The sequence below is a fragment of the Heliconius melpomene genome, chromosome 13 (assembly GCF_056956725.1).
Source record: "Heliconius melpomene rosina isolate 202511_hmr_F chromosome 13, ASM5695672v1, whole genome shotgun sequence".
Classification (NCBI taxonomy): Eukaryota; Metazoa; Arthropoda; class Insecta; order Lepidoptera; family Nymphalidae; genus Heliconius; species Heliconius melpomene.
In genome coordinates this window covers 3,383,130-3,408,775 of record NC_140401.1, presented here as the reverse complement: position 1 = coordinate 3,408,775, position 25,646 = coordinate 3,383,130, and the positions used below count along the sequence as shown (strand labels likewise).

Here is a 25,646-nt window from a genome sequence, read left to right as displayed (position 1 = left end):
TGTTGTGTTTATTGTTAACCAATTTATTGTTACCGCTAAAATTTAATGAAATTATCCTAATGGTATAAAGATTTTAATTTATGATTAAAATATAATAATAAATATTTTTTTATATCTTAAAAAATATACATTATATTACTAAACAAAATTAAATTACATTATAATTTTAAAAAAAATTGACTTCTTATGTCACCAAATTACTCATTACAGTCTGGCGTGGCCATCTTAAAGCTAATGCGTTGGGTTTTTTATTTATTTCATTCTCGTCCCAAATACAATGGGTAGGAAAATAGACGTATCAAAGTATTAGAACGGACTGCGTTTGTCTTTATATATTTATTTTCCTTTTTAAATATTCTACTGAGTAGCAATGAAACCCCCAACCATCACTATATTATGAAATAATTGATTAGAAGTGTATTATTAATTTATTATCTGTAATGTTTAGTTAACTCTCTCTCGTCTATCAGTATTCAGTTGTTAGCGTTGCCAAACTATCGATTGTTTCGCAATCGATAGTTTGGTTTTAATCTAAAAAAAGCCTATGCGATCGATAGGACAATCGATAGTATCGATACTACCGATTGTTTTACTATCAATTTTATGCTAATTCGCGATAGTATTGAATATGATTCTTAAGCATAGCTACAAGATGAAATGAAAAGAACAAGAAACACTTTTGTTAGATTTCTTTTGTTTTTTCATATTTTGGTGAAAAGAAAGATTACTTAATACCGAAGTATAGTTAGGTACTTCAACTTCGTTTCTAATACTATGATGATTGGTTAGTGTAAATGAAAATAGTAAACGATACTATCGCAACTTAGCATGCCGTCTTTGGTTCACAATAATCGATAGTATCGATACTATCGATACTATCGTTTCCAAGAAATTCAATAGTATCGATATCTTTCTGACTGGGAGATACGATACTATCGATAGTATTGCATTTGTCCGATAGTATTGTACTCTTTTGAACTATCGATAGTTTCGATACTATCGAAAATATCAATACTATCGATTAAAATATCGATAGTCTTACTATCGGACAACTATCGATAGAATATCGATAGCCTATCCCATAGTCGACTAACGATCGGCAACACTATCAGTTGTCACATGTCAAACAAATCAAACAATCTATTCCATTGTCCATATCGGCTATCGTATATATCCGATTTTTATTTTCTTTTTAAGTTTACAATTTTTGTTAATTATTCGAAATAAATTGTTAAGATATACCCATCATTTAAATACTTTATGTTTGCAAGTAAAAAATTACTGACATATAAATTGTTCAAGCAAAGAAACAAACATTTGGCTGAATTATTTTTAAAATACATAGTTTTCATTCAGTTTTTTGTTAGGTGCTGTTCATATTGGAAGATAGAGAAACAGAACCAAATACTAATATAAATCATTAAGTAATTACACATGGTTTTCTCAAATAGAAAAGAGTATAATATTTGTTTACAATGACTACACGAGAAATAGTCACGTTGCAATTTGGACATTATTCCAATTACATAGGAGCACACTTTTGGAATATACAAGAACTCAGTTTTGATTATACTGGAACTGTTAAAACTGAATGCAACCACGATGTTTTATATCGAGAAGGTCAGACAGCCAACGGGGAAGTTACATACACTCCTCGCTTACTACTAGCTGATCTAAAAGGATCTCTTAAGACTCTTGCAGAAAGTGGAGGCTTGGAAGAGTTGAATTTAGAAGAAGACCTACCATGGAATGCTGTTGAGAAAATTGTTGAACCTGAATCCAAAAGAAACAATTTCTTAAGAGATATTGATTCTGAAGGTGCAGAAGTAGAAAATAAAGAATATAATCTAGATCAGGAAGTTAATACATGGACAGACTACCTGTATCCCAGATTTCATCCTCGCACTGTTAATGTGATCAGAGAATATCAACATGGAAATGAAAATGTATGTTCAATATTCAATTCAATCACTTGTTTTTTAAAAGAAAAAACTTATAATAGGTACCATCTTGCTTTTCAAATTTTTAACATCATTTTAATATTTTGTTTTACAGGAAAGGTTTGATATTAACATGTCTGGTCGATCAATTTGGAAATCTGATTTTGGAGAATCTTTTGCTGATAAGGTCAGGAAATATGTGGAAGAATGTGATAGTATGCAAGGATTTCAAATTAACTTTGACTGCATTGATGGATTTGCAGGATTAGCCTTAGGTTGTATTGAGCATCTGTCTGATGAATATACAAAAAGTATATTAGCATACCCTATAATACCATCACATTTTCCTGACAACAATCCTTCAACAGACGAAGAAAGAGAAAAATCTACCTTAAGAGATTCCATAAGATTAGTTAATATTGCTCTGTCAATTGAAGAATTGTCTCAGAATGTTAATCTATATGTGCCTCTATGCACTGGTGAGAAAGGATGGAGAAAGCCAGGCAACTCTAGATTATTTGATTATATAACTTATAAGCCAGATTTGTATTACCATTCTTCTGCTTTACTAGCCTCTGCTATTGATACATTGGGACAGAAATATAGGCACAAGAGTAATACTTACACAATGTCTGATATTTGTGCCGATATGACTGGATATGGGAGGAAGATGGCTGCCGCTTCACTAGGAATGCCTTTTGCTATAAATGAGTCTGAATATCTTATTGAATATTTAAATAATACAACAAAACCATTGTATAAGTCTATAACACCAAATTGCAAGATAGCTACAGATAAGCTATTCCAACTAATTACTGTCAGAGGTATACCAGAATCTTATTTGAAAGCTTCATTAAAAGAAGCAAAGGAACAGATGAATCTTCCGGCATATAGATGTAGCAATGTTAAAGAAATGTTTGAATTATATTTTCAAGCAAATAACTTCCTTTCTGCAACAAATGTCACTGTTTGTGAAAAACCATTGGAGTTAAAAACTCCATTTCCACAATTCTTTTCCGACAGCCTGAATAAATATGGGTTTGTAAGGAAAGAGAATGAACCAGAAAAAGTAGAGAGCTGTTCTGTAATTGCTGGCTTACATAATGGCAATTTCATGGCAGATATGATTGAAAGGCTCCATAGAGATGTAAGCAGAATTAAATTTGCTAAACTGCACAAATTTCAACAAGAAGGGTTAGAATATGCGGATTTCAAAGAAAGTTTAGATAGGTTGGCAGAGTTTAAGGACAACTATGAAGATGATTTTGAACTTTGAAGACTGTTAATCTTAGATATACAATGACATTTTTCCTTTATTATAATTAACTCTTTAATAAAAGATATTTCAATTCCTGGAGGCCGCCGTGGGTTCGGTCTCCACTCAAGGTAGAGAAATATTTCCGTTTATATTTCCATTTCTGCGCATTGGTGTCGAGGCAAAGCGCGGCGTTGTTGTCCGTTAATTTAAAGGAATTGAAAGTCCATTGTCAAACAAGGAAAATAAAAATAAATTAGAAAATTAATATAATTTTATTTCAGATGATTTACATAAAATAAATCATATCTCATTCACACAATCGCAATTGTACACATTTACATCTAATATTAAGGTTTGGCGATCACGATGACCGCTCCAGCGCTCTTTCCTTCATCCGCGTTATAAATGCTGCACCTTTGTTCTTTCTAAAGTTCTCATATGGGTCATTTAAATTTACTCCTACACCTGTGGACGAAAAAAGATTTATAATTAATAATAATTTCAAACAAAAAAGAAATTAAAGTTAAATGGGACGTTAATTATTACGTCAAAAATTAAGACAAACCACAGCGTTACATTTCATTTGTAGATATATAATGTATTTTTTAAATATCGCAACTCTAAATAAACTGAGGCAACAAATGCACTCAAAATAAGTTTTCTAATACTCTGTCCTACGAGGTGCTTACTCTGAGGTGGTGCTTACCTTCAATAAATAGACTAAATAAATACAAACCTTTATACTGATCGTGTCTGTCCCGCACCGGACCCCCACTGATGGGCTCCGCAATGCCCTGCCCCGCCGCCCCCAGTCCCCCTTGACTCCACCCCATTTTCTGTAGCAACTGGTGTCCTTTGTTTGTTGAGTCTATACCGCCTGATGTGCTCGCGAAGGAATTCGCACTACTGTAACGTTAATCTATATATATAAAAGGACTTGTCCTCACTGACTGAGGTAAGACGCACGCACAGCCGTAACCGCTGTGCGTAGAAACGTTAAATTTGGACAGATGTTTACTTTCGTAATCTGGACATCCACTAAGAAGGGATTTTGAAAAATATTAACCCTAAAGGGGTAAAATAGGGGCTCAAAGTTTGTATGGAAAAAAATTTAAATCGGCACCGATTCTTATAAAATTTGAAATTTAGATTGTTAAAAGTATTTAATTGAATACGTATTTCATAGTTTTCTAGAATTCTTCCCCTAAGGGTGCAAATAAGGGGTTGAAAGTTTGTATGGACAAATTCTTAAATCGCCACCGATTTTTATAAAAATTGATATTTAGACTCTTAAAAATATTTAATTGAACATGTGTTTCATGGTTTTTCTAGAATTCTTCCCCTAAGGGTGCAAATAAGGGGTTGAAAGTTTGTATGGACAAATTCTTAAATCGCCACCGATTTTTATAAAATTTGAAATTTAGACTGTTAAAAATATTTCATCGAATACATGTTTCATGGGTTATAAGAATTCACCCCTAAATACGCAAGTGAAGCTGCGCGCGTCCGCTAGTAAGTTATAAATTTAATATGCATAAACTTTATTCATTTGATTTTATTGTCATGTGAAATGGTTGGTTTCATTTTAAAAAAATACAAGAAAACCTAATAAGTATGAGAATATTATGATAATTTTAATTAAATATCTATTAATATTCCAAAAAATAATAATTCATATTTAAGAAAAGTTAATTATATAATATTAGTGTTGTGCACACAAAGATAACGGATGTTATGCAACCATAATAGAATCCTCTATGGAAGAAAGATTTGGGTAATTTCCGAATATGGGCGGAGCCTATGTGAGACTTGTTATGGCAGGGTTCTCTTGTTTAAAATAACGTAACACTAGTGTGTTGCTCTCTATTCCCTATCCACCCAATATTGTAGACACCGTGCATTTTAGTGGCAGATCTCAACGCCACGCTTTGTCTTGTTACCAGAGCGAGGAAATGAAAACACTTTATACTCCCCAGTGAGGTAAAGAATCTACAAACGCCGCGGTTACAGCAAGAAGCTCTCTTACGCAACAATGGCTTCAAGTGAAAACGGAATGTCTTAGATTCAAGACTTTTCTACCTTACCCAGCTATAAAAGCATGAAAGCTGAAAAGAAAATAAAACTAAATAAACCAAATCTAACAGGAAGCTAGGTGGCGTGGGCGATCTGGAACGTTCCACACGTCGCGAGCGTGGCGAGTCGCGGTGCCGTTCGCGCTCGCGTGACTTGCTGCGCGAGCGCGACCGCGACCGGGAACGGGACCTCCGCCGATTTGCTGGACAAAAATTGTAATTTAATTTTAGTTCATAAAAACACCGTTCCACACATTGATACTTTCATTACTCTCTCTTTCTCTCACAGCAACTACTGCTGGTCTATATAGCTGCGATTACACTACGTTACATCACGTATGAAAAGATGCCCGAATTGTCGTAATCTACAAGCCTAATTAATGGCAACTATTTGTCGGTAATGACATGTTGTTTCATAAATATAGTTAAAAAAATAATTTAGAAAAGTAATACCTTTAATATATGCTTTGTATAGAACTCATGAAATAAAAACACGTACAAAAAATATACAGAAAAAATGTAGCATTGTTGGAAGAACATTGTCCTATTATAGCAAACAAAGGAAAAACCTCTTAAGCACTTCAGCCAAGATTATTTAGAAACAAAAGCCAACGTTTGCATTTGCTACATAACAAATACTTTAATATTTAAAATGCAAACTTCAATTTTCATTTCAAGAACTTCTCGTACTAAGAACTTTAGGTATTATACATAATTTAACTTAGAGCTGAAATATACACAATGTAAATGAAGAATGAACTTTTAATATTATATATATCATTACATTAAAAAACCCATTTTCAATTCAACAGAACATTTAAAAAAAACATTTTTTACAAAATACCTTTAAATGCGTACTTTTATTTATATTACATAATGTGTTCTTAACTGCTTTTTTATTTTTCAACATCTAAAATTCTTAAAATATATATCTTTATAGTTTTTGCAATTTTTACATGTATGTAAAGTGACTCTTTTGTTACTGTAAGTCAGTAACAAACAAGAGAGTGTAATAGGAAAATTCAATGAAATTTCAACATATCTACATTGAATCAAACAATTTTATTAGTAAATATTTTTTTTTTCATCATATAAATAATTTAAAACATTATTATACATACTGTCTCTTTCCCTATCTCGTCTCCATGTTGTTTTTCGTTTTGGTGAGGGCGTCCTTGATTTTGACTTTCTGGGGGGTGGTGATAATGTCTTTTCTGGCGTCCTACTTAATGATCTGATGAAAACATATGTTTCAATTTTATGTTAATAAATTTAATTATACAGTAATATATGACAAAAACAATAAAATACTAACATTTATTAATGTATATATACATATAAAAATTATAAAATGTATATCAATGTGTGATGTAAGTAATAAAAGACATTTAAGTATTTTATATTAACTCCTGAAACAAATATAGTTGAACAAATGGACAATAAAAAAATATTTATATTAAATGCTGAAAGAAAAAATATATATAATACACATTTACAGCGCGTGTTGATTGTCAGAAATGAATAGCGAACTTTGTTTACAAGACGGGAAATAAAATTAATTTCCTCCAATGGCTCAAACCCATAACCATTGTACTTACAGTCAGACACTGCCCCACTGCTCCATAACAGACTTAATTTTGTTGAATACATATTTTAAAATACTTAATTTGAGTAATCAGTAAGTTAAAATCTTATAAAGACAAACCCTCATATTATATTTATAAACTTCTAATTTCATGATACTCTAAACCATCATTACATTATATCTTAGTTTTTTTTTATCTATACATATATCTTAGATTTAGAAAACAACATTTTGAATGTAGTTTGACAATCATACCTGTATCTCCTTCCAGGGGGTGTAGGTTGTTTTTGTAGATCTTTTGGTATGGGACTTGGTGATTTTGACTTTTGCCGCACACCTTGAGCAATGGCATCTTCCTTGTTCTTCCGAGCTGAATTCTTTGCTTTATAGTATTCGTATAAACCAAGCTTCTCCCATCCTTCACTATAAAAACAGAATATTGATTTATTATAAAGAAAATATTTAATACAATAAAAATGTTATTGCAATAATTATGTGCTTAATATTACATACTTGTCCTTACTAATATTATAAAGCTTAATTTTGTTTGGGTAACACACAGACAACAACACAGATCTCTTTTATTTATCTTATATTGATATTATAATTATTAATTAACACTTTCAAAGATAAGTATCGACAGTAATGCAAATAATAAATATATTTTTTACCAAAAAAAAAAAAACCAGTGTGAAGCTGATTTAAAAAAAAGACAGACAACACCGGATCCCATAATCAGAACCGAACTCTCATCACACTACTCTTGAAGTATATTCTTTCTAATAAAAAAAGAATCATCGAAATCGGTTGGTCTAATATTGAGTTATTTATTAATACAAATTTAAGACATGTGATTTTCTCATGGAGAACATTGTCAGAAATGGACGAAATAAAAAATAGGACGGCACGGGAAGCACCAGCTTTCAAATAATAACATCAAAATCGGTTTACCCAGTCGAAAGTTCTGAGATAACAAACATAAAAAATAAAATACAGTCAAATTGACTCCTTACGGAAGTCAGTTAAAAGATAACGTGTAAATATCTCACTTATCCCTCGGTCGTTCGTGGTTGGGCGACGCGTAGAAGGCGTCCACGGCGGCCAGCAGGCGGTCGTTGGGCGGCGCGGGCGGCGGCAGGCGGATACTGGCCGGGTCTAGTGGCTTGTATGTGTCATCCTCTAACTGAAACACATATAGATTTTAGTATTTTTTTTAGAATATATTCATCTTCTAACAGGGAAGGTATATGAATTGTTTTTTTTTTTAATATATCAGGGTAGGCAGAGAGAACAACTGTTGAGACACTCTGAGACTCACAAGATATATTGAATCAATCAGGTTGTATGTAACATACTACAAAGATTATCGAACTTACATTTACGAAAAGATTTTGTAAAAATTTATGTCTAACATAATTTCCATTTAAGCATGGCATTGACTTCCTTAACTGTACACATAATGTCTCAAGCATTTCGGCAGAGATTGGGAGACAATCCATGTCTTTACATTACGTTTCCCTCTTCCTACCATACCTTATGTGTAGGATTAATTTAAAAAACTCACCATTATAAGAGGCACCATTAAACCAGCAGGCAATTCAAAGTATGGTACTGAAGGCAATAGATCCTCACTATTGAACTCTGGGAAGGGAACGAAGCCTGGCGGGGGCTTACTGAGGTCAGGGAGGCCATTTTGGAATGCTAACGATGTATTCGGCTTAAAACCTGGCGGGGGCTGCGAGAAATTCACATTGGGCAGATTGGACAAGTCAGGCTCTTCGATTTCTTGCTTTTTCTGATTAGTTATTTGATCAAACATCTGACTGTCATAACTATTTTCGTTACCGCTCATACTGTTATTTGAGGCAAAGTTGTCACCACTTTCACTGCCATATTGTTGATTTGGATTGAAGTTTTGATCATAATGTGGATAATTTGGTTCATTGAAATTGCCCTGAAAAGGATTTGGCAAGGGTGGTTGACTGTCATTGTTGTGTTCGTGGCCACCTTGTATTTCTAGCGCATGTTTCTGCATTTTCATCTGCTGTATTTGTTGCATTGTGTGTGCCACGAATGCTTGATGCTGGGATTGATAACTGAAAAAATATATATAAAGATAATAATTGACAACTATATGATTGCAAAAAAAGTGATTCTACATACTTTTCGAATGTAGCCTTAGTTTGTTGTGTCAAGTGAGCGATGGCATTGGAATGCTGTGCTATCAGATTGTTCTGATACTCCTGATAGGAAGTGGTGGGCGTCTTCATTTTCTCTATGACAGTGGAGTCAAAGTAATTTGACTTGGACTCCCAAAGCCGCAGCAGCTTATTCAACTTAGCCTCCTGTTCCTCAGTCACGGCTGAAACAGCAAAACGATTAAACTGTTGTCGTACAAATTAAAAAGACTCAAGCAAGTTACCTGAAGGTTAGACCACATACGTTCTAGATGCTTTAGTGCGAAAACGGACAAGAGACCTAAATCTTTGACATTATTATAAATATGTTACCTATACTGGCATTGCAAAACATTGGAACCACCACATTTTCCAAATTTTTCTTGAGATCTTCTGCGTTTTTGCGTGCACTGTAATTAGGAATAATCGTATCATAGACACCGAAACAGCAGTGATTGCAGAGGTGCATACACAACAATAAACTACATAAACTTTCATAAAATATTATATTCAAACAATAATAATTAGTTGACATCCAGATATGTATATATATAATAGAATATTAAAAAAATATATGTAGACAAACCAATAGGAAACCAATTGAATTCTAGTTTGAAGACACCACATTGTGAAGTTATATGTTAACACAAACTTAAAACTGATGACTTTGTGAATAAATTAACACATGGTGCACCCATTTTTTTCGAGCCTGCTCTAAAAGGACCAATAAATTTTTTTCAGCTTCATTTTGCAATAAGCATGATAGACAAAACAACAAACAATATATAAGTTATTGAGTTGGCCCTTTCAATGCAAACCTACTGAGTTTTTTGTTTGCCATAAGCTTTTAAATCCTAAAAGGTACGTTATATACTAACCAGTGATGTAAAACATCATTGACAAGGTAAATGATGTGCAGTTTTTGAGTAAACGCAGCACCAGGTTGTGTGACTTTTCTTAGCAGGTGCTGAGATATCACCTTGCCAGCATCATTTGAAGTAGCATGTTGTAAGATCCAACCTTTGCCTGTATAAAATAATAGTTTTATAAGAAATTCCATATAATTAAATATTTATTATTATTATATTATTAATTACATTACACTGCTCGGGTAGATATTGTGGTATTAAGTTTAATCAATTAAGAAAGTAAATACTAAGAAATGGAGTATCTTAACACTAGATTCTTTCTTACTACTCTGCTATGCAAGATTAGTGTGGAGCAAAAAAATATTACATGACTGCAGAGGTTTTTTTTTAAATTCTTATAGGAGGACTAATAACAATAATTTAAAAGGTTTCATACCTGTAGAAATGCTGTCTTTAGTGCAAGTGTCAATGATTGGCTGTAAGATGGTATCAAGTTCTGTAAGATTTATGTTGTTTTCGTCTGCCATTATTTGTATGGTTTCCACTTGTGCCTTGCTCACCAGCTCATTGATTTTGACTTGTTGTTGTTGTATTAACACCTATAACATACATTCTAAATTATTTTAATTTGAATATAAAATGTAAGTATTAAACTTAGGAAAGGAGGTGTATGACAATAAACTAAATTATGTAATATGTTTGTTTTATTTTGAAGAATTTAAGTGTTGTGTATTTAATTTGAATCAATAATCAATTCCATTTGTATGTAGTTGTACTGAAAGAAAACATTGTCATGCAGATTTAATAAAGTGTAAAAGGTAAAAGTGTTGTCAGAAACATGCAATTAGGATTGAAGACTACCTGCCTGCTTAACAGATACAAACTGAAATTGAATTATAAGACACTTTAAATAATATACAAACTAAAATGTTTGATACATTTTTATGACTACTTCCTATATTAAATATAAATATGAGCTGTACTATTATGTTTATTAATATTATGTACCATTTTTAAGGTTTTAAACCTTCAGTCAAAACTCACCGTATGCTGGGCATTGAGATTGTTTTCCGATTGTGTGATTTGTTCCTTAAGCATGTTGATCTGGGCATTGACGTTGTCGATGTCGGCCGTGTGTGGAGGCTGCGGCGTGGAGTTGGCCGCGAGCCACTGCTGCAGCGCCGGCGCCGCCGCCATCGACGCCGCCAGGCCCAACTGCGACGGAGTATTGGCCTGTTGGGGCATTACATATTGCCTGTTCTGTGCCATATAAGCCCCGGGAGCGGGTGCCGCCTGGCCACCGGCCGATTGCTTTAGAACTATAAACAGCGGAGGGTCACTTGAAACGGTTATAACACGCAAGCAGCGATCGCGCGACCGCGATTACTCTATTTCCACCATTCGTCAATATGCTTACTTGCTTGCTCTGTCGTCACTTTGTACTGGTAGTAGTTGAAATACTCCCCACCGTAGAGAAAACTGAACTTGGGGTTGTTTTTTTGTTTTGTCTTGGTCATCTTCTCGAATTCGGGACCATTTCTAGCGACGAACTGCGCGAGTTTGTCAATTATGTTGCGCAGGTCTTGATCTACGGAATAAATCAAAATTAGAAATACAAACGCACGAGTTTAAAAATTCAAATATAAGTAAATTCACAATACCCTGTGGTGGTTGTGGGAGCTCCATTTTGAATCAATTTTGAGGTTAGCAAAGCTACTCAATAAGATTAGAACTAATAAATATAAGTGTTTCTTGATTTATTTCATTAAAAATATTTCACTTAATCTCATTACGCACAAACTATAATTTGAGTTATAGCTGTGACAAATGTAGTAAACGCCATTTATTGTCGGCCATTTGTTACATTAAACATTTCATAGCACACTAATATATTACGAAGTATAAAACAGATAATATAAAGTTGAATAAGCGAAGAAATAAACATATCAGTACAGTACGGTAATATAATAACATACTAATTAATATTTAGTATAATGCTGATTTGCATAAATAATTATAATTTATAAGTATTAGACATAAAAATATAGTAAAGCTAAACACTAAAATGGTTTCTCAAAAATAAGACAGGATGCACAGATATGAATTATTTTATAATTACTATTATGCATTTAAATTTTAAATATATTTATCATTTTTTTAAATAAATTTATAGATAAAAACTTTATTAATAGTATCATACAGTACTGTATTTACTTTGTCAAGTATCGTATATTATGCAGGAATTCACTGAAACTGAAATTATTTTAATTTTTTGAATATTTTTTGTCAATTTGACATAAGAGCAGTCAAATTGACATTTTTTGATTGACTTTGGAGTGCTACGTTTGTATCGTATTTAGACTTTTTGAAAAATAAACAAAGGACCGGTATGATAATTTCAGGCTAATAAGACTTATTTCCTTTAATTTTTATATTCGACTGTATATTCTGATATTATATTATTCATTTGATACACTTATGTATACTAATGTAATGATTCTTTTATAGATATGGGTCGCCGCAAATCAAAGCGAAAGCCTCCACCAAAAAGAAAAGCTATTGAGCCACTCGATCAACAATTTAATTGCCCATTTTGCAATCATGAAAAGTCTTGCGAAGTTAAAATGTTTGTATTCGTGGTATTTTGATTATTTATAGTATATACAAAATTTTACAAGCATATTTTTTCCTGTTCACAGGGATAGGGCAAGAAATACAGCCCGGATACAATGTCGAGTCTGTTTAGAAGACTTTCAGACAACTACTAATGTTTTATCTGAGCCCATAGATGTTTATAATGACTGGGTGGATGCCTGTGAAACAGCTAATTAATTTAAGGTTATTTTAAGTTAAAAACGATGAGTGACGAAATATTTTTTTTTATGTATGCAGTGTCCATATTATTATATAAACTGATCTTTAATTATTTTGACTTAAACAAACATGTAATTTTTTATAAAACTACTATTTTGTGATCTCCAATAGTAGTTCTTCAGTATGGTAAATAAAATAATTATAATTTATATTTTTATTTTTCACTTGCCTTTACAGATAATAAGGGATTTATTCTATTAAATTTTTATACTTATATATATATATAAAAATGAAAATAAAAAATTACTAACAAAAATTATTTAAGGAATGTTAAGGGTTGGGGATAAATGAGAACGAGAGGTAACCATAATTTTTTATTGATATTTTCCAACAATTTAATAATGTATCATTACAGAAAAATTTTACAGCATTTTAATATATTGAATATTAGGCATCTCTATAGTCAATTCCTTCCAAAATATATGAGCCAGTACTAGTATTTTTATTTCATCTTTAACACTCACAAACAAGTAGATTATCTTTTTAATATTTGAATTTATCTACTTTAATGCTACAAGCATATTACTTTTTTAAATAGAGAAATACATTTAATTTTGATATCTAATAAAATGTATTGCGTTTGACATAGCATGAATGCAAAATGGAATGTCCTATGCATATAATGCGAGTACACAATTAACAAACAACAACCAGGCTAGCAACTAATATTAACATTTTATATATGGATCTAGATTTCAACACTTTCCAAAAATATTAATTGAATATATCACTTATTTCAGAGTGTCATATAGTTGTATAGATGTGAACAAACAACAAGAACGTTGAAGCTATCATTTAAATGCTATAATAATTTTTATTTGGCAATTGATAGTGACCCCATTCCATCTCAAGTGCTTTAAAGGTAAAATTTTTAATTCTAAGAACAACATCAAAAGCTAATTTATCAACTATTAATTGTACTCTTTAATGAATTGAAGATTCAAGCCGTAATTGTAAAGGTCCTACCTCTACTAACAACTATTGCAAGTTATATAATACTACAAGTGAATACTTCTTATTGACATTTTCTCTTAAAAAGCTATGTCTATCAATATATTATAACAATTAAATATACCTAATTAAATAAAACAGCATCAAGCTGTATCACATTTACATAACAAAAATAAATAATATTGATCTCAAAACTATATTATACTATACAAAAGAATTGAGCTATTGCCTACACTTACAACCCTGGGATTTCTGTAACCATGTCACAGTGAGTAGAACTCTTTCAAATCTAATCTACTCTATGAAAGTATTATATTTACATAGACACTATAGTAACAGATACAGTGTACTACCGTGACATGGTTACGGGATATCGCATACCACTTAGCCCGTCGAGCTGAAGCTGTCAAAAAAGGTTTAAGGGGCCTAACTAGCTTGTGAGACTCTCATAAGCTAACGTCATACGTGGAATGTACACACAAAAAAATCCAGTAAGTCATAGGGCAACAGATCAAAGTAAAACAAGCGCCATAAGTATAAACAATAAGCTTTAAGAGTTAAAATTTACCAATATCAACAAACGAATCGTACTGTAGATCATTAGCGTCGCACAGTGTGTCCTCCGCATTGACATCGGGCAAGGTGATGTGACGTGACGTGATGTAGTCGGTGTCCTCACACACGGCCGTGTGATCGGAGCTGTCGTCGCTATCGATGTACTCGTACAACTTCTGTCTATCGATTTCGGCCTCGAACACGCTGATAATCGATTCGTCAACATTGACAGCATCGAAAGAATTGGAAAGCACAGCATCTGAATACAGGATGGGAACCTCGATGTGAGATGACGAAGCCTCCTCGGTGAAGCGCCCCGAATCGAACCAATCGGACACATTAATCGATATAGTCTCATCGACTACAATCGATTCTTCGTATATTGGGATGTTTTCTGTGAATTTTGGGACATCAGTGTCAGAAACTGAATTATCATCAGACAAATCGGCTTCAGCGTTAAGTGTGACATCGTCATTTTCATGGTGGTGTTCTAGGTCATCTATGCATTTGGTGGAGTCGTCGCTGTCGGAGTTCAACACAAGTTCAATACTTCTATCCAATAAATTAGTGTCCGTATATGTCGATATTTCGTCTTCAAAAACAATTTCGACGCTTCTGATTCTCATGAGGGGCATTTTTACTGGTGATATTTCGTTGCCTTTTGCTGTTCTAACAATTTTAAGGCTCGAATCTGGTGGTTCAGTGCATTCGCTGATGTCGTCATAGTCGATTTCGTAGCTCCTCAAGTCGGAGGCACAGGGGGAGCTCTCTGTGGGTCGGTTGAGTATCTTGTATGTGTGTGTGTGTGAGGGCGTGTATGTGGTATGCGCATGTAACCCCTAAGGTTGCAATAAATCTTATTGTACAGAAGTGCCAAGGTCGAGGCCGCCCTCTTCTTGTAGCTTCGTGAGAAATTTGAATACCCTTGAATCCTCGTCTGTTTGCTTCACCATGTCGACAAGTGCCAAAAGTTTTTTGATGCCAATGAATATTCTACAAAAAGAAAACAAACACTATCATTAATTACAGTTATAACTCTATAATTTAATAGTAGTTCTTACTGAAAGTAAATATTTTTAACTAAAAATAACACATTTAAAGAGTAAAATAAACCAATAATGAAATTACAAAAGAAACAAAAAATAATTTTACTTTACTTTAGTAATTTCAAACACTTATATCTATATAGCCTATTCGTACGAGAAAAAGCCTGTACTTACTTGGCACCGCGCATATCACGCTGTATAGTCGCCAAGTCGCGCTTACTGAACACGTTGCTCTCCTCGAGCACGGCGAGCACGTGCTCGGGCTGGGACAGGTTGGGCACGTGCAGCACGCCCGTGAACGCTGACAGCACCTCCATGTCATCTAGCACTTGCCTGGTAGAGTAAAATAGATTTAAATACTAAATAAATACGAGGAAAATACAAAAAGGCATTTATCATTACATAAATGCAGAATGTGCTCCGCTTTGGTTACGTGGACACGTGGAACACGCCGATTACAAGACTTCCATATGGAAAACAAGCAGTTTTGAAGCACTTTTCTGGTAATACCACTCTTATAGGTACTCTGTTTCCCATTAAGATACTTCCGTTCCTTATTTTCCGACGAATTCCTGAGTCATTGCGTGTTGAGTGGTGGAACTCAGTGCCGCGCTTGGAAATCCAATCCATAACCATCGCGTTTACAGTCCTACCCTGCGCTAGGGCGGCCTCGAGATTTTTATATATATTTATTAAAATGTTTTAAAAGTGTGGAATAAACCCTTAAAATTTGAAAAAATATAAAATATTACAATTTTTATATATGTTTATAAGTTGCACCTACATATATATGTAAAAATGAAATCAAAGGCATATATCAATATATAAATAAGGCACGGTCAATAGAATAGTAGCCGCTCTGAAGTTACCTCCAGACGGCTGCGAAAATTTAATTTTAGGATTATTCTTACTTTTGAATATTTTCTTCAATGAGTGACCAATGCACATAAGTATATAAAACTGTCACGGCGGGCACGATTAGTTCACCGTAATATAAATAATAATTCTCAACTCACCTACGGCTGCTGGTACATAATATAAGAAGCTTTCTTCCCTTTGGAGGTTGTTTCTTCAGCAGCACAAGTAATGCTTGCAACGTGAGGTTAGAGTATCTTGGCCCAATGGGACCGTAGTCGAGAAGTCTTTCAATATTGTCGACTAGGATACAGGATAAGCTTGAACGGTAGGCATCGTCGAAATACTGTGAATAAATGCCTTAAGTTAAGTTTTGTCTTAAGTGCTTGTGCTATTGTATATTTTGTCTACTGTTGTGTAACAATTATTGGTAAACTCAATAAATACTTTTAATTTTGGAACACGTATTGCGATTAGTTTTCAAGCAATCATAACTTTGTATACATCACACAATTCAGTTTCCATTAAAAAATTAAGCAAAATCATATTACATCAAATAACTGATAAATGAATTGTTTAATTTGTTTATAGAACGACAGCGATAAAAGTTTATTCAATATTGATAAAATTTGTCGTATATAATATATAATGTATTAAGTTCTATCCAAGATTTAGAGATATATCATCAATTTCATTCAATCAAGTTAAGTTACATATATATGTTGTTTAATAGGCATACTTAAATTTTTTACCTCTCATCTACCCACAATTTATACATAAAAAATCAATATAAACCACAAGAAAAAAATCCTAAAATAATTTAAAAAAATCAAACACATCCAAAACTATCCATATTTGCAAGCATTTAGCGGGCTCGGTAAAGCCGACCACGTCCTCGGGAAAACAGACTTTGGACGACAAAAAAACCTTAAAAAAAACACAAACGTACCTTACGTATCTGCAAGCATTTAGCAGATTCAGTAAAGCCGACCATGTCTTCTGGAGAACAGACTTTGACGAATGGGAAGTCCGATAGTTTGGCAAGTTGCGCTGCCAACGCTGTCTTGCCACTGTTGGGTGGACCTTCTAGTAACACTGATACTAGACCTGGAGGAATAAATATATTTGTTATTTTTTGTTAGCTTCACGCTGTTTTCCCCATATAGCAGAATAAGTACAGGGAACATTATTGTTAAGACACTCCATTCTAGCCGCAGAAAGTTCTCCGTTCTTAAGTCCCGCAAGTGGGAAAGGAACCGATAAACATCACGTTTACAGTCAGACACTGTGCCTTTGCGTCATAACGGCAAACTCATTGATTGTATTAATAACGAATATACATATTATCTTACCACTAGCTTCAGTAGCTCTCGCCTGTTGTATATACAGTTGTCCATCTTCAAATATAGAGGAGACCGGATTGCCCCAGTTAATGACGCCGCGAGCAAGGAAATGCTCTAACGCTTCGGCCGCCGTACCAAAGGCCTGGTTGAATAAATTTTATTAGAAGCCATTTCTTTTTATTTATTTTAAATAATTCTTGTTAAAAACTATGTATGATACATTGTAGTGCCCGAGTTCCCTCCTACTGCAGGTACTGGATTAAGCTATGGGGATTACATCGATAAAGCTAACCTGATGTATTCAAATTCCAAATATTCTTTATTGAAATAGACTTTTACAAGCACTTTGATGAACATAAAGCTACCACCGGCTAAGAAGTGCCGCAGTTCCGCAGGCATTTCGACTGAGAAGTGCCGTATAGGCCGTCCATTTATCACGGAAGGTATAAATAAATAGATTAAAAACAAAACAAAAAATAATTTTTAATTAAAATTGGATGTTCCTAAGATAACCGCATTCAACCAAAGTAATTCATCACCTTTGTAATATTATAAGTAAAGTTATCTCCTCTATATAATTTTCCAAAACATGTCGAAAGTCTTCATGGCTGTAGATTGTGCGACTCGTATTTTGTGCATCATGTGGTGGAATAGATATAGAAAAACATAAATGTATAAAAAAGTTACACTCTGCTGAAACAGTATAAACATAAACACCCTATATGTATTGAACTAATCTAGTGCACTACAAATAGTGCGTTATACTATAATAATTACTAAAGATATACATATTTACCGGCTTAATATCGTTTTCCAAAGCGTGCAAGAAGTCACCTCGTTCCACCATTAGTTTCTCCATGGCTTCGGGATCCACTTCCACCTTTGATGATGCTTTAATGAGACGGTTCATAGCTGTGGATTGCGCCGCTCGCACCAAGCCCTCCAGTTCAGCACCAGAAAAGTTCTTTGTGAGCACCGCTAACTCCTAGAATGTAAATTGTTAAATTAGCTGTAGGATAGAATACAATAATATGATATTAACTATAATTTTTGGAATAGTGGCGCAGGAGCACAATGTGTGTGACTTTAGAAGCGACTGGTTGTTGGTTCGATCCCCACTCGAGAAAATGAAATATTTATTTATATTTCCATTTCTTCGCTCTGGTGTAGAGGCAAAGCGCTGCGTTGAGTTCCGCCACTCAACACGCAATGCCTCCAGAAATCAGCGGAAAGTGGGGAACGGAGTGTCTTAACTCTAAGTTCCCTCTGCCTACCCTGCCGTTTGCGGGATGCAGCATGAAGCTGATGGACGTGTGTAAAAAATAAATATATGTATTTTCACAAGGAGGCTAGTCGTAGCCATGGGCATAGCCTCCCCTGCAACTTTTATATATAAGTGTAATGTCATTTAAATGAGTTAGTAGTTTCAACGTATTTTTTTCTGTATATATTGATCACTTAAACTCACACCTATATAAACGTAGCATTAGTTTCAGTACAGCTAGAGATTAGTCTAATGCTAGCTTCATATAAACGAATACAATTATGGTTATTTTTCAGTACTTATTTTTAACTTCAAACATTATAACAAAAAAAAAATATATAAACCTACCTTACTATCGACATCCTCAGATATCTTCTTATATTCCTTCATTCTCTTAGTATGTATATTAAGGATTTGAACCCTACCAGTTTCGTCTGGCAGACCAATTTCCATCTGCACTTCCAATCTACCGGGCCTGAGTAAAGCCTCGTCTATCATGTCACGTCTGTTGGTCATACCGATAACCAGAATATTGTTTAATTGATCGACACCTGTAAATATTTAAATAGTTAGATTTTTTTAAATTCAAAACAATGCAAGAAAATAATCAAAAGTAAGCCATCTACGGCCAACTTCAGGGCCGCCACGACACCATATAAAGTAAAAATAATTACCATCGATTTTAGATAGCAGTTGGTTAACAACAGTGTCATGTACTCCTGTATTTCCTCCAACGGAGCCTCTTGCTTTGCAAATGGCATCGATCTCGTCGAAAATAATTATATGAAGACCGCTGTTTGGTCCACACTAAAATAATTGGTAATAGAAATTGCAATTATGTAATTTAAATAAATATATATATGTATATATATGACTTTTTCGTAATAATATCGTAAAGAAAGCTTTGTAATTACTTCAACATCAAAATTAACACTCAGCAAATATAATATTTATAATAATCATCACGTATCTCTCATATAAATGTATTTTTTACAGCTCTATAACGTATACAGCAGAAAAGGCACAGAAAATCTAGTGTTAACACTCCGCTTTATTCAGCAGATATATTTTTACATACTTAGTTAATACTATACTTAGCTATATCGCTCGTTAACTCACCCGTTTCTCTTCTTCTTCGGCATCAGCAAACAATCTCCTAATATTTGCTTCACTTTCACCGACATATTTGTCCAGAATTTGTGGACCATTAACAATTTTGGGTTCTCTGGCATTTAACATCTTGCCGATCTGTCTGGCCATCAAAGTTTTACCAGTACCGGGTGGGCCGAACAGGAGGATACCCTTGACGTGCTTGCAGCCTAAAATTATATTTATAAATAAATAGTGTGCAAACATACTTGCGTCATGGTATTGAGAATATAAGTTAAATTTTATGCAATATGACGGTGGCTACCAGACGTACCGCTTTTTCTGTTCTGTATCAAATTATATCAACAATATCATACTAGGTTATTTTTAAGCATCCTAGATGCGGAAGACTTTTTAAGCTGAAAAACACTTAATAAAAATAAGCTCAAGGAATACGGTACGGCTGATGAGTCGTGGCCGCCCCGTGACTATCTGTCGATAGCTACACAGATTTCCTGAATGAACAATACGCAAAAGTTCAAAAAGCTTAACTTCCGGGCGGCCACGTTTCAATCTATCTTTCAATACTGTACTAGATTCATTCCAAAATCCTTCTTACCCAGTTGTTCCACAACTTCCGGTGGAAACACACGCGATGCGAAAGCACGTCTGAAAATGGCATTGAACTCCTTGTCCAGACCACCAATGCCCATTTTACCGAAGTCCCAGTCGGGATTGATGATGGACTGACGCGGCTGTTTTCTTTAAATAAAAGATAACATAAATATATTAAGATAAGATACAATTTTAATATAACTAAAATATATGATATAAAGGTTAACCCTTAAAGGTGCAATGGTAAAAAAAAACAAATTACCCTTTAGCTTTCCCCACGAGGTTAAGTGAAGAGTTTTCAGCTTTATCAAATTGTATGCAGGCATCCGGTAATAGTCTCCCCATTCTTACGCGTCGGGGCACCGCGTTCGAACCCGCCGCTAAGGCTTGTACGTCTACCGCTGTTATAATTATTAAAAGATATTATTGTTTTATGTTTACAGAGTTTTATTCTACAGTTAGAAAAGACAAATATTATTTTAAGAAAACCATTAAAAATCTTAACGTAACGGGATTTGAACCCATTCCTCTTCTAAATACTTGTAGCAATTTCTATATGTTCGACATTGTGTTTCTTTATACACATAATATTTTTACGACGGAAAACCGTTAAGTACTTGAGGAATCATTTCTATAGAAACGAAAATATTCGAGATTCGGCAGAACGAGCACAATGCTGGTCGGAAATGACCGTTTATGGGGGTTGTCTAAGAATATAATATACAGATACTTGGAACCAACTAGAGGTAAATCGATTTGTATGGAAAGTGATTACAGGAAGCCATATACCCTTCAAAGCCAATCCTCCTATACACATATCTGACTACTTCTGTATAACTTTCGGCCTGATCAATGCTAACTAGGTGGTATAGAGGGTAAAGAATATATTTAATTCCAATCCGTCACAAGAAAATGAGAAATTTTTAATCGTGACAAAATTTTACAATGACAGAATCATATGACTTCGTTAATGCAATAGCATTAAACCTAGCCTTTTCAATTTTGCCAGCCTTATTACAAAAAAGGGATGCTTGTTTTTAAGACGAACACAAATGATACTTAAATACTTTTATTAGGGCAGATCTCGACAGAAAATGACATCTGCACTTCCAATCTACCGGGCCTGAGTAAAGCCTCGTCTATCATGTCACGTCTGTTGGTCATACCGATAACCAGAATATTGTTACTTGGAAGAAAACCAATGATAAATTTTAGCAAGTGGAGTAGCGAGCCTAACTCGTGCCCGGGACAAAACCGCCCCCCAGACGAATCCATTTAATTTAATATGTATTAAATACAAATATTTAAATAGTTTTGCGGAACAGCGGGCAGCATGCACCCCCTTGATTCATTGCATTGTATTCATTCGTGATATTAAAGACGATATGACTAATACATGACATCATGCGGAATCATAAGGTTGCACTGCTGATTTATGTAAAAAGTCAAAGTAAGACAACTTCTGCAATCAATCAAATCAACAATAATAATTATTATTTCTATATAATCTCGAAGCAATAAAATACATAAATACCTTCTAAGTTTTTAACAAACAAAGATAAAACTTTCTTCTCTTGGAACGAGAAAGCAAGTTGTTGTCCAACAGTAAACACTTGGTTTGAAAACTGAATCAGAAAGTCCCGCGCCATTTGTTCAGAGTCATAGGGTTCCATAGAGGTCCTAAGAAAACAAAGTAATAAATTATTAAATTAAAAAAATATAAATGTTTGATATAATTTTTCAATTTAAAATATCGTTTCTAAATACCTAAGAATTAAATACTAAATTCTGCTTACTTTTTTTTTCGATTAGTATTATAATGGAAAACGTCATAATATGTTTATATAGGTATTACTCATTGAATTAGGTATAGAAATTATAATTGATATGTAAAAAATACAGTCGAATTCATAACATCCTTTACAAAGTCGAGTAAAAATAAAAGGCAAAACTATAATAAAAGTAAAATTTGGAAAGATGTAAGATGGCGTTTTCCAATGTTGTGATATTTTTTTTTAGAAAATAGGTATTTCACATTTTACTATTTAAATCTGTAAGCTCGATCTGTTATAATCTTGATAGCATCTTGAAAACTCTGAGGTTATGGATACTTAAAGACTGAAGTTTTATAATACTTAATACCACAATAACCATATAAACTCATATTACATACTATGTTGAGCCCAAGGGCAAAACTACTACAGACTCGAATTCATTTTTTTTGTGTTGAACAGTATATTTATTGACGAAGGCTATTTTGTATTATATTAATCGTTTCTGAATTGACTGAGTCATGTGTCACATTAACTTTAGTCCTTTCCATTTAATTACTCAGGCGAGATCAGAAAAAAAAGTCTGAAAATGTCATAAGATAATAATATCTTATTTTTTGTATTTCAAAATTTATTTCTAGTTCTACATTTAATTTTTAATTTAATTAAAAATTGACGAGTACATTTTTATGTCAGTGTAGTTCTTTGTTCAGCTTTGTTGTTTGTATGCCTTTTGAGCACGATGATGAACTGCGTCGCACGTAATACAGTATGGATAAAAATCATGAAATAAAAATAATAATGCTACGTCTAAACTGTTGAAGAATCTTGATTAACTTTTTTAGTATGGGTATAAAATATTTTATCTTGTATGCTGCTCCCGGAAAAGAAGCTTCCAACCTGTATATAATTTTATTTTGACACAAATCTATTGTGAACTCTAGCACTGGCTTCTAATGAATCATTTTTGCCATAATTCTATTTCTTTTCATCCAGTCACAATACCTCAATTTTTAACCTATTATCCTTACAGTGAGGAGTTATGGGGAGAATTATTTCGGTAGGTACCAATTCACAGGATGGTATATAAAAGCATCTTAAAAGAATTTACTTTTACTTTTTTTATACAATTTACTAATATTTTGTAATGAGAATACAGATTGTAAAATTCAGTTTAAAATTCATAAAAATATTCTCAATAGGTATGAGATAAGTGTTTTAACCCCTAAAAGTACCTTACTGTAAAAGCCAAACAATTGTGGTAATTATTCATTTAGAAACCAGTTACATTACACATTACATTTATTACATATAGTAATATAGATATACTTACGTTTTTTTGAGCATGAAGTCAGCTTCCAGTGTAACGCTGCACAAGCACTCTGCACTCTGAGGCTTGAATGGCCTCACATCTATTGTCTTTTAATTGCACAAAAAATTGAAATTAATAAATATATAAAAAATAATATTATTTATAATTATATTGTTATTTTATTTACATTTAAAACTAATTCTCTTATACAAAAACTATAGAGAGTTCTAATTATTTTTAAGTGTGATAAATGCACTGGTTATTAGTTTGACTACCACTTGGTAGAATTAATTATTTTCATCACCTCACTTGGGTATATAGAGACCGTAGCATTTGGCGTTCCGTTTTCTCTTCTTACTTACTTCTTACCAAAGTGAGGTGATATCACTTTGGTATGAAGTGAGGTATTGAGTTCTGCCACTCAGGGTATTAAAAATTGAACTCAAAATGAGTAATGAAATGTTTTAGCACTAAGTATCCTTGGTTTATATAATATAAAAAAATATAAAATACCTGTCCAATAGACAATGTAGCCCATTTTCTTTGAGGTGCTGAGAAACCAACAGTTCCTCTGTCCACACCACTATAAAACCTGATGCTGAATACAAAGTGCTGTGAAGGTCCAGTGGACACTTCAATATGTCTGAAACAAATATATCAAAAATATATAGAAAATCAGAAGTATAATATAATGTGATGCCAGAAAACAAATATGAATATATATTTTATATTTACACACCTTTTAAAAAATACATGTTTGATTATTTATTGAAATATTAATTTAGAAAAAAAACATATAATTTTATTTGCATAGTAATTAAATTCTATAAATATACAGAATATATAAATTAAAAAAATATTTCTTATTTATAAATTTATTTTGTAAATAATTTATATTCTATAGTCTTGGGTACTAATATAACATATAGATGTGTTAATTAGTAAGAGATACTTACTTCACATCGCTGGGAAAATCATCCGGGTTGATAAGGGCGCAGTTAGTGATAGCCAATTCGTCCGAGGGACATTTTGCTGCTTTCATTCGCTATAAATTAACATATTTTTACAAAAATATTTATGAAAATTTTAATATTTTAATGACAACACACTACAGACGGGTGATGTAACTTTAAAGTACAATTTAAATTAAAATAAGTTTTAAAAATCAAGAGCACTAATTAAAAAAGAAACCTGCTTAATTAAATTATGTATATTTTGGCAATGATATTGAAATGTTATGGAAATTTTGTTAATTATAATACAATTGAATTTAAAAGCTAGCAATAAAGTACGACGTAATTTTTTAAATACTTACCATTGAAGACATTTTAAATAATAATTGTAAATTTTATTTATAATTTGATGTTTTGACAATAATGATTCACGTTGATTGACGTGATGTCAGCGTAGAGCGTACAATCAATGGATTGCTTTAAATTTCTTACCACCCATTGATGCAACGAATAGCGACACAAGGGACTGCAGTAAAATATTTTGGGTGAAAACGATTGGTTCAGCCGATCAATACACAATTCTCTGAGTTGCCACACGTTAATAACATTATTTTAAGTTTCAACGTCATAATTTATGATGTAACATTTTTGCTAAAAATCTATAGTATAAATGAAACGATTTTCTAATATTAATCATAATCATAAATATATAAAATATTAGTTAATGAACTAGTTAATGCTTTATTGATTAAAATAAAAACATTAACATACATTACTACATTTCTAATGTGGATATTGAACATAGAAATAAAAATAAAAATTAATAATTGTAAAAGAAAAAAGAATATTATAATTATGTCTACGTCGTTGATTCCACTTTATTAAATAATATATCTAATTGTATATGAAGTACCAAAAGCCGGGTACCAGAAAGTCAATATTGTAATTATATTTCGTTAAAATCAATTCTTATTAGACGACTTATTTGATTTCATGCCATTCTGTAATTGATTATTTTCATCCTATAGATACAATTTCAACTAACAATAATTGTCACCTGTCAAAATTGTCGGTTAAAGCTAGTATATGTTCCTTGTGTTAAAGCCACAGAACACA

General features: G+C 32.9%; 5 protein-coding genes across 7 annotated transcripts; 2 read left to right on the top strand and 3 right to left on the bottom strand.

Moving 5' to 3' along the window:
• Positions 1–1,342: 1,342 nt before the first annotated feature.
• Positions 1,343–3,468, top strand: mst (misato mitochondrial distribution and morphology regulator). The gene is made up of 2 exons (XM_085196003.1): positions 1,343–1,946; positions 2,056–3,468. The coding sequence occupies exons 1-2, from the start codon at positions 1,476–1,478 to the stop codon at positions 3,214–3,216; spliced, it is 1,632 nt and encodes a 543-aa protein (XP_085052129.1). The 5' UTR covers positions 1,343–1,475; the 3' UTR covers positions 3,217–3,468.
• Positions 3,452–11,785, bottom strand: scaf6 (SR-related CTD associated factor 6). Of its 2 annotated transcripts, XM_085196001.1 has the most exons (14): positions 11,563–11,785; positions 11,319–11,489; positions 10,946–11,220; positions 10,338–10,500; positions 9,911–10,058; positions 9,366–9,442; positions 9,019–9,217; positions 8,420–8,951; positions 7,905–8,038; positions 7,111–7,278; positions 6,392–6,504; positions 5,341–5,473; positions 3,935–4,104; positions 3,452–3,663 (listed from the first exon to the last, which is right to left on the bottom strand). In XM_085196001.1, exons 1-14 carry the CDS (start codon positions 11,585–11,587, stop codon positions 3,560–3,562), a joined length of 2,412 nt encoding a protein of 803 aa, XP_085052127.1. In that variant the 5' UTR covers positions 11,588–11,785; the 3' UTR covers positions 3,452–3,559. The 2 variants fall into 2 exon arrangements, with proteins under 2 accessions (XP_085052127.1, XP_085052128.1); XM_085196002.1 differs by lacking the exon at positions 11,563–11,785 and having other exon boundaries at positions 10,946–11,134; positions 11,319–11,459.
• A 361-nt stretch (positions 11,786–12,146) lies between these two features.
• On the top strand, positions 12,147–12,924 carry LOC146532487 (transcription elongation factor 1 homolog). Its single transcript, XM_085196527.1, has 3 exons — positions 12,147–12,288; positions 12,410–12,527; positions 12,601–12,924. The coding sequence occupies exons 2-3, from the start codon at positions 12,412–12,414 to the stop codon at positions 12,731–12,733; spliced, it is 249 nt and encodes an 82-aa protein (XP_085052653.1). The 5' UTR covers positions 12,147–12,288; positions 12,410–12,411; the 3' UTR covers positions 12,734–12,924.
• Positions 12,925–13,076: 152 nt separating this feature from the next.
• Positions 13,077–14,916, bottom strand: LOC146532486 (uncharacterized). The gene has a single exon (XM_085196525.1). The coding sequence runs from the start codon at positions 14,914–14,916 to the stop codon at positions 14,284–14,286; it is 633 nt and encodes a 210-aa protein (XP_085052651.1). The 3' UTR covers positions 13,077–14,283.
• Positions 13,077–25,609, bottom strand: LOC146532485 (vesicle-fusing ATPase 1-like). Of its 2 annotated transcripts, none has more exons than XM_085196522.1 (16): positions 25,588–25,609; positions 24,534–24,622; positions 24,091–24,220; positions 23,599–23,684; positions 22,028–22,173; positions 20,756–20,894; positions 20,498–20,640; positions 19,909–20,108; positions 19,464–19,596; positions 19,138–19,340; positions 18,322–18,510; positions 17,535–17,667; positions 17,132–17,289; positions 16,344–16,528; positions 15,502–15,660; positions 13,077–15,274 (listed from the first exon to the last, which is right to left on the bottom strand). In XM_085196522.1, the coding sequence occupies exons 2-16, from the start codon at positions 24,617–24,619 to the stop codon at positions 15,139–15,141; spliced, it is 2,226 nt and encodes a 741-aa protein (XP_085052648.1). In that variant the 5' UTR covers positions 24,620–24,622; positions 25,588–25,609; the 3' UTR covers positions 13,077–15,138. The 2 variants fall into 2 exon arrangements, with proteins under 2 accessions (XP_085052648.1, XP_085052647.1); XM_085196521.1 differs by lacking the exon at positions 25,588–25,609 and adding an exon at positions 24,893–25,048.
• Between the last annotated feature and the right edge of the window lie 37 nt (positions 25,610–25,646).

Excerpts from the sequence above, each read along its gene's own strand:
- LOC146532487 (XM_085196527.1), top strand. The coding sequence starts at position 12,412 with ATGGGTCGCCGCAAATCAAAGCGAAAGCCTCCACCAAAAAGAAAAGCT. Across the intron at positions 12,528-12,600 it reads AAGTCTTGCGAAGTTAAAAT|GGATAGGGCAAGAAATACAG; the intron begins GTTTGTATTCGT and ends TCCTGTTCACAG.
- mst (XM_085196003.1), top strand. The coding sequence starts at position 1,476 with ATGACTACACGAGAAATAGTCACGTTGCAATTTGGACATTATTCCAAT. Across the intron at positions 1,947-2,055 it reads ATCAACATGGAAATGAAAAT|GAAAGGTTTGATATTAACAT; the intron begins GTATGTTCAATA and ends TTTGTTTTACAG.
- LOC146532485 (XM_085196521.1), bottom strand. Across the intron at positions 24,221-24,533 it reads GATTTTCCCAGCGATGTGAA|ACATATTGAAGTGTCCACTG; the intron begins GTAAGTATCTCT and ends TATTTGTTTCAG. Across the intron at positions 22,174-23,598 it reads GACTTCATGCTCAAAAAAAC|GACCTCTATGGAACCCTATG; the intron begins GTAAGTATATCT and ends TTGTTTTCTTAG.
- scaf6 (XM_085196001.1), bottom strand. The coding sequence starts at position 11,587 with ATGGAGCTCCCACAACCACCACAGG. Across the intron at positions 7,279-7,904 it reads CACGAACGACCGAGGGATAA|TGAAGGATGGGAGAAGCTTG; the intron begins GTGAGATATTTA and ends CTGTTTTTATAG. Across the intron at positions 3,664-3,934 it reads CAGACACGATCAGTATAAAG|GTGTAGGAGTAAATTTAAAT; the intron begins GTTTGTATTTAT and ends TTTCGTCCACAG.
- LOC146532486 (XM_085196525.1), bottom strand. The coding sequence starts at position 14,916 with ATGCCCCTCATGAGAATCAGAAGCGTCGAAATTGTTTTTGAAGACGAA.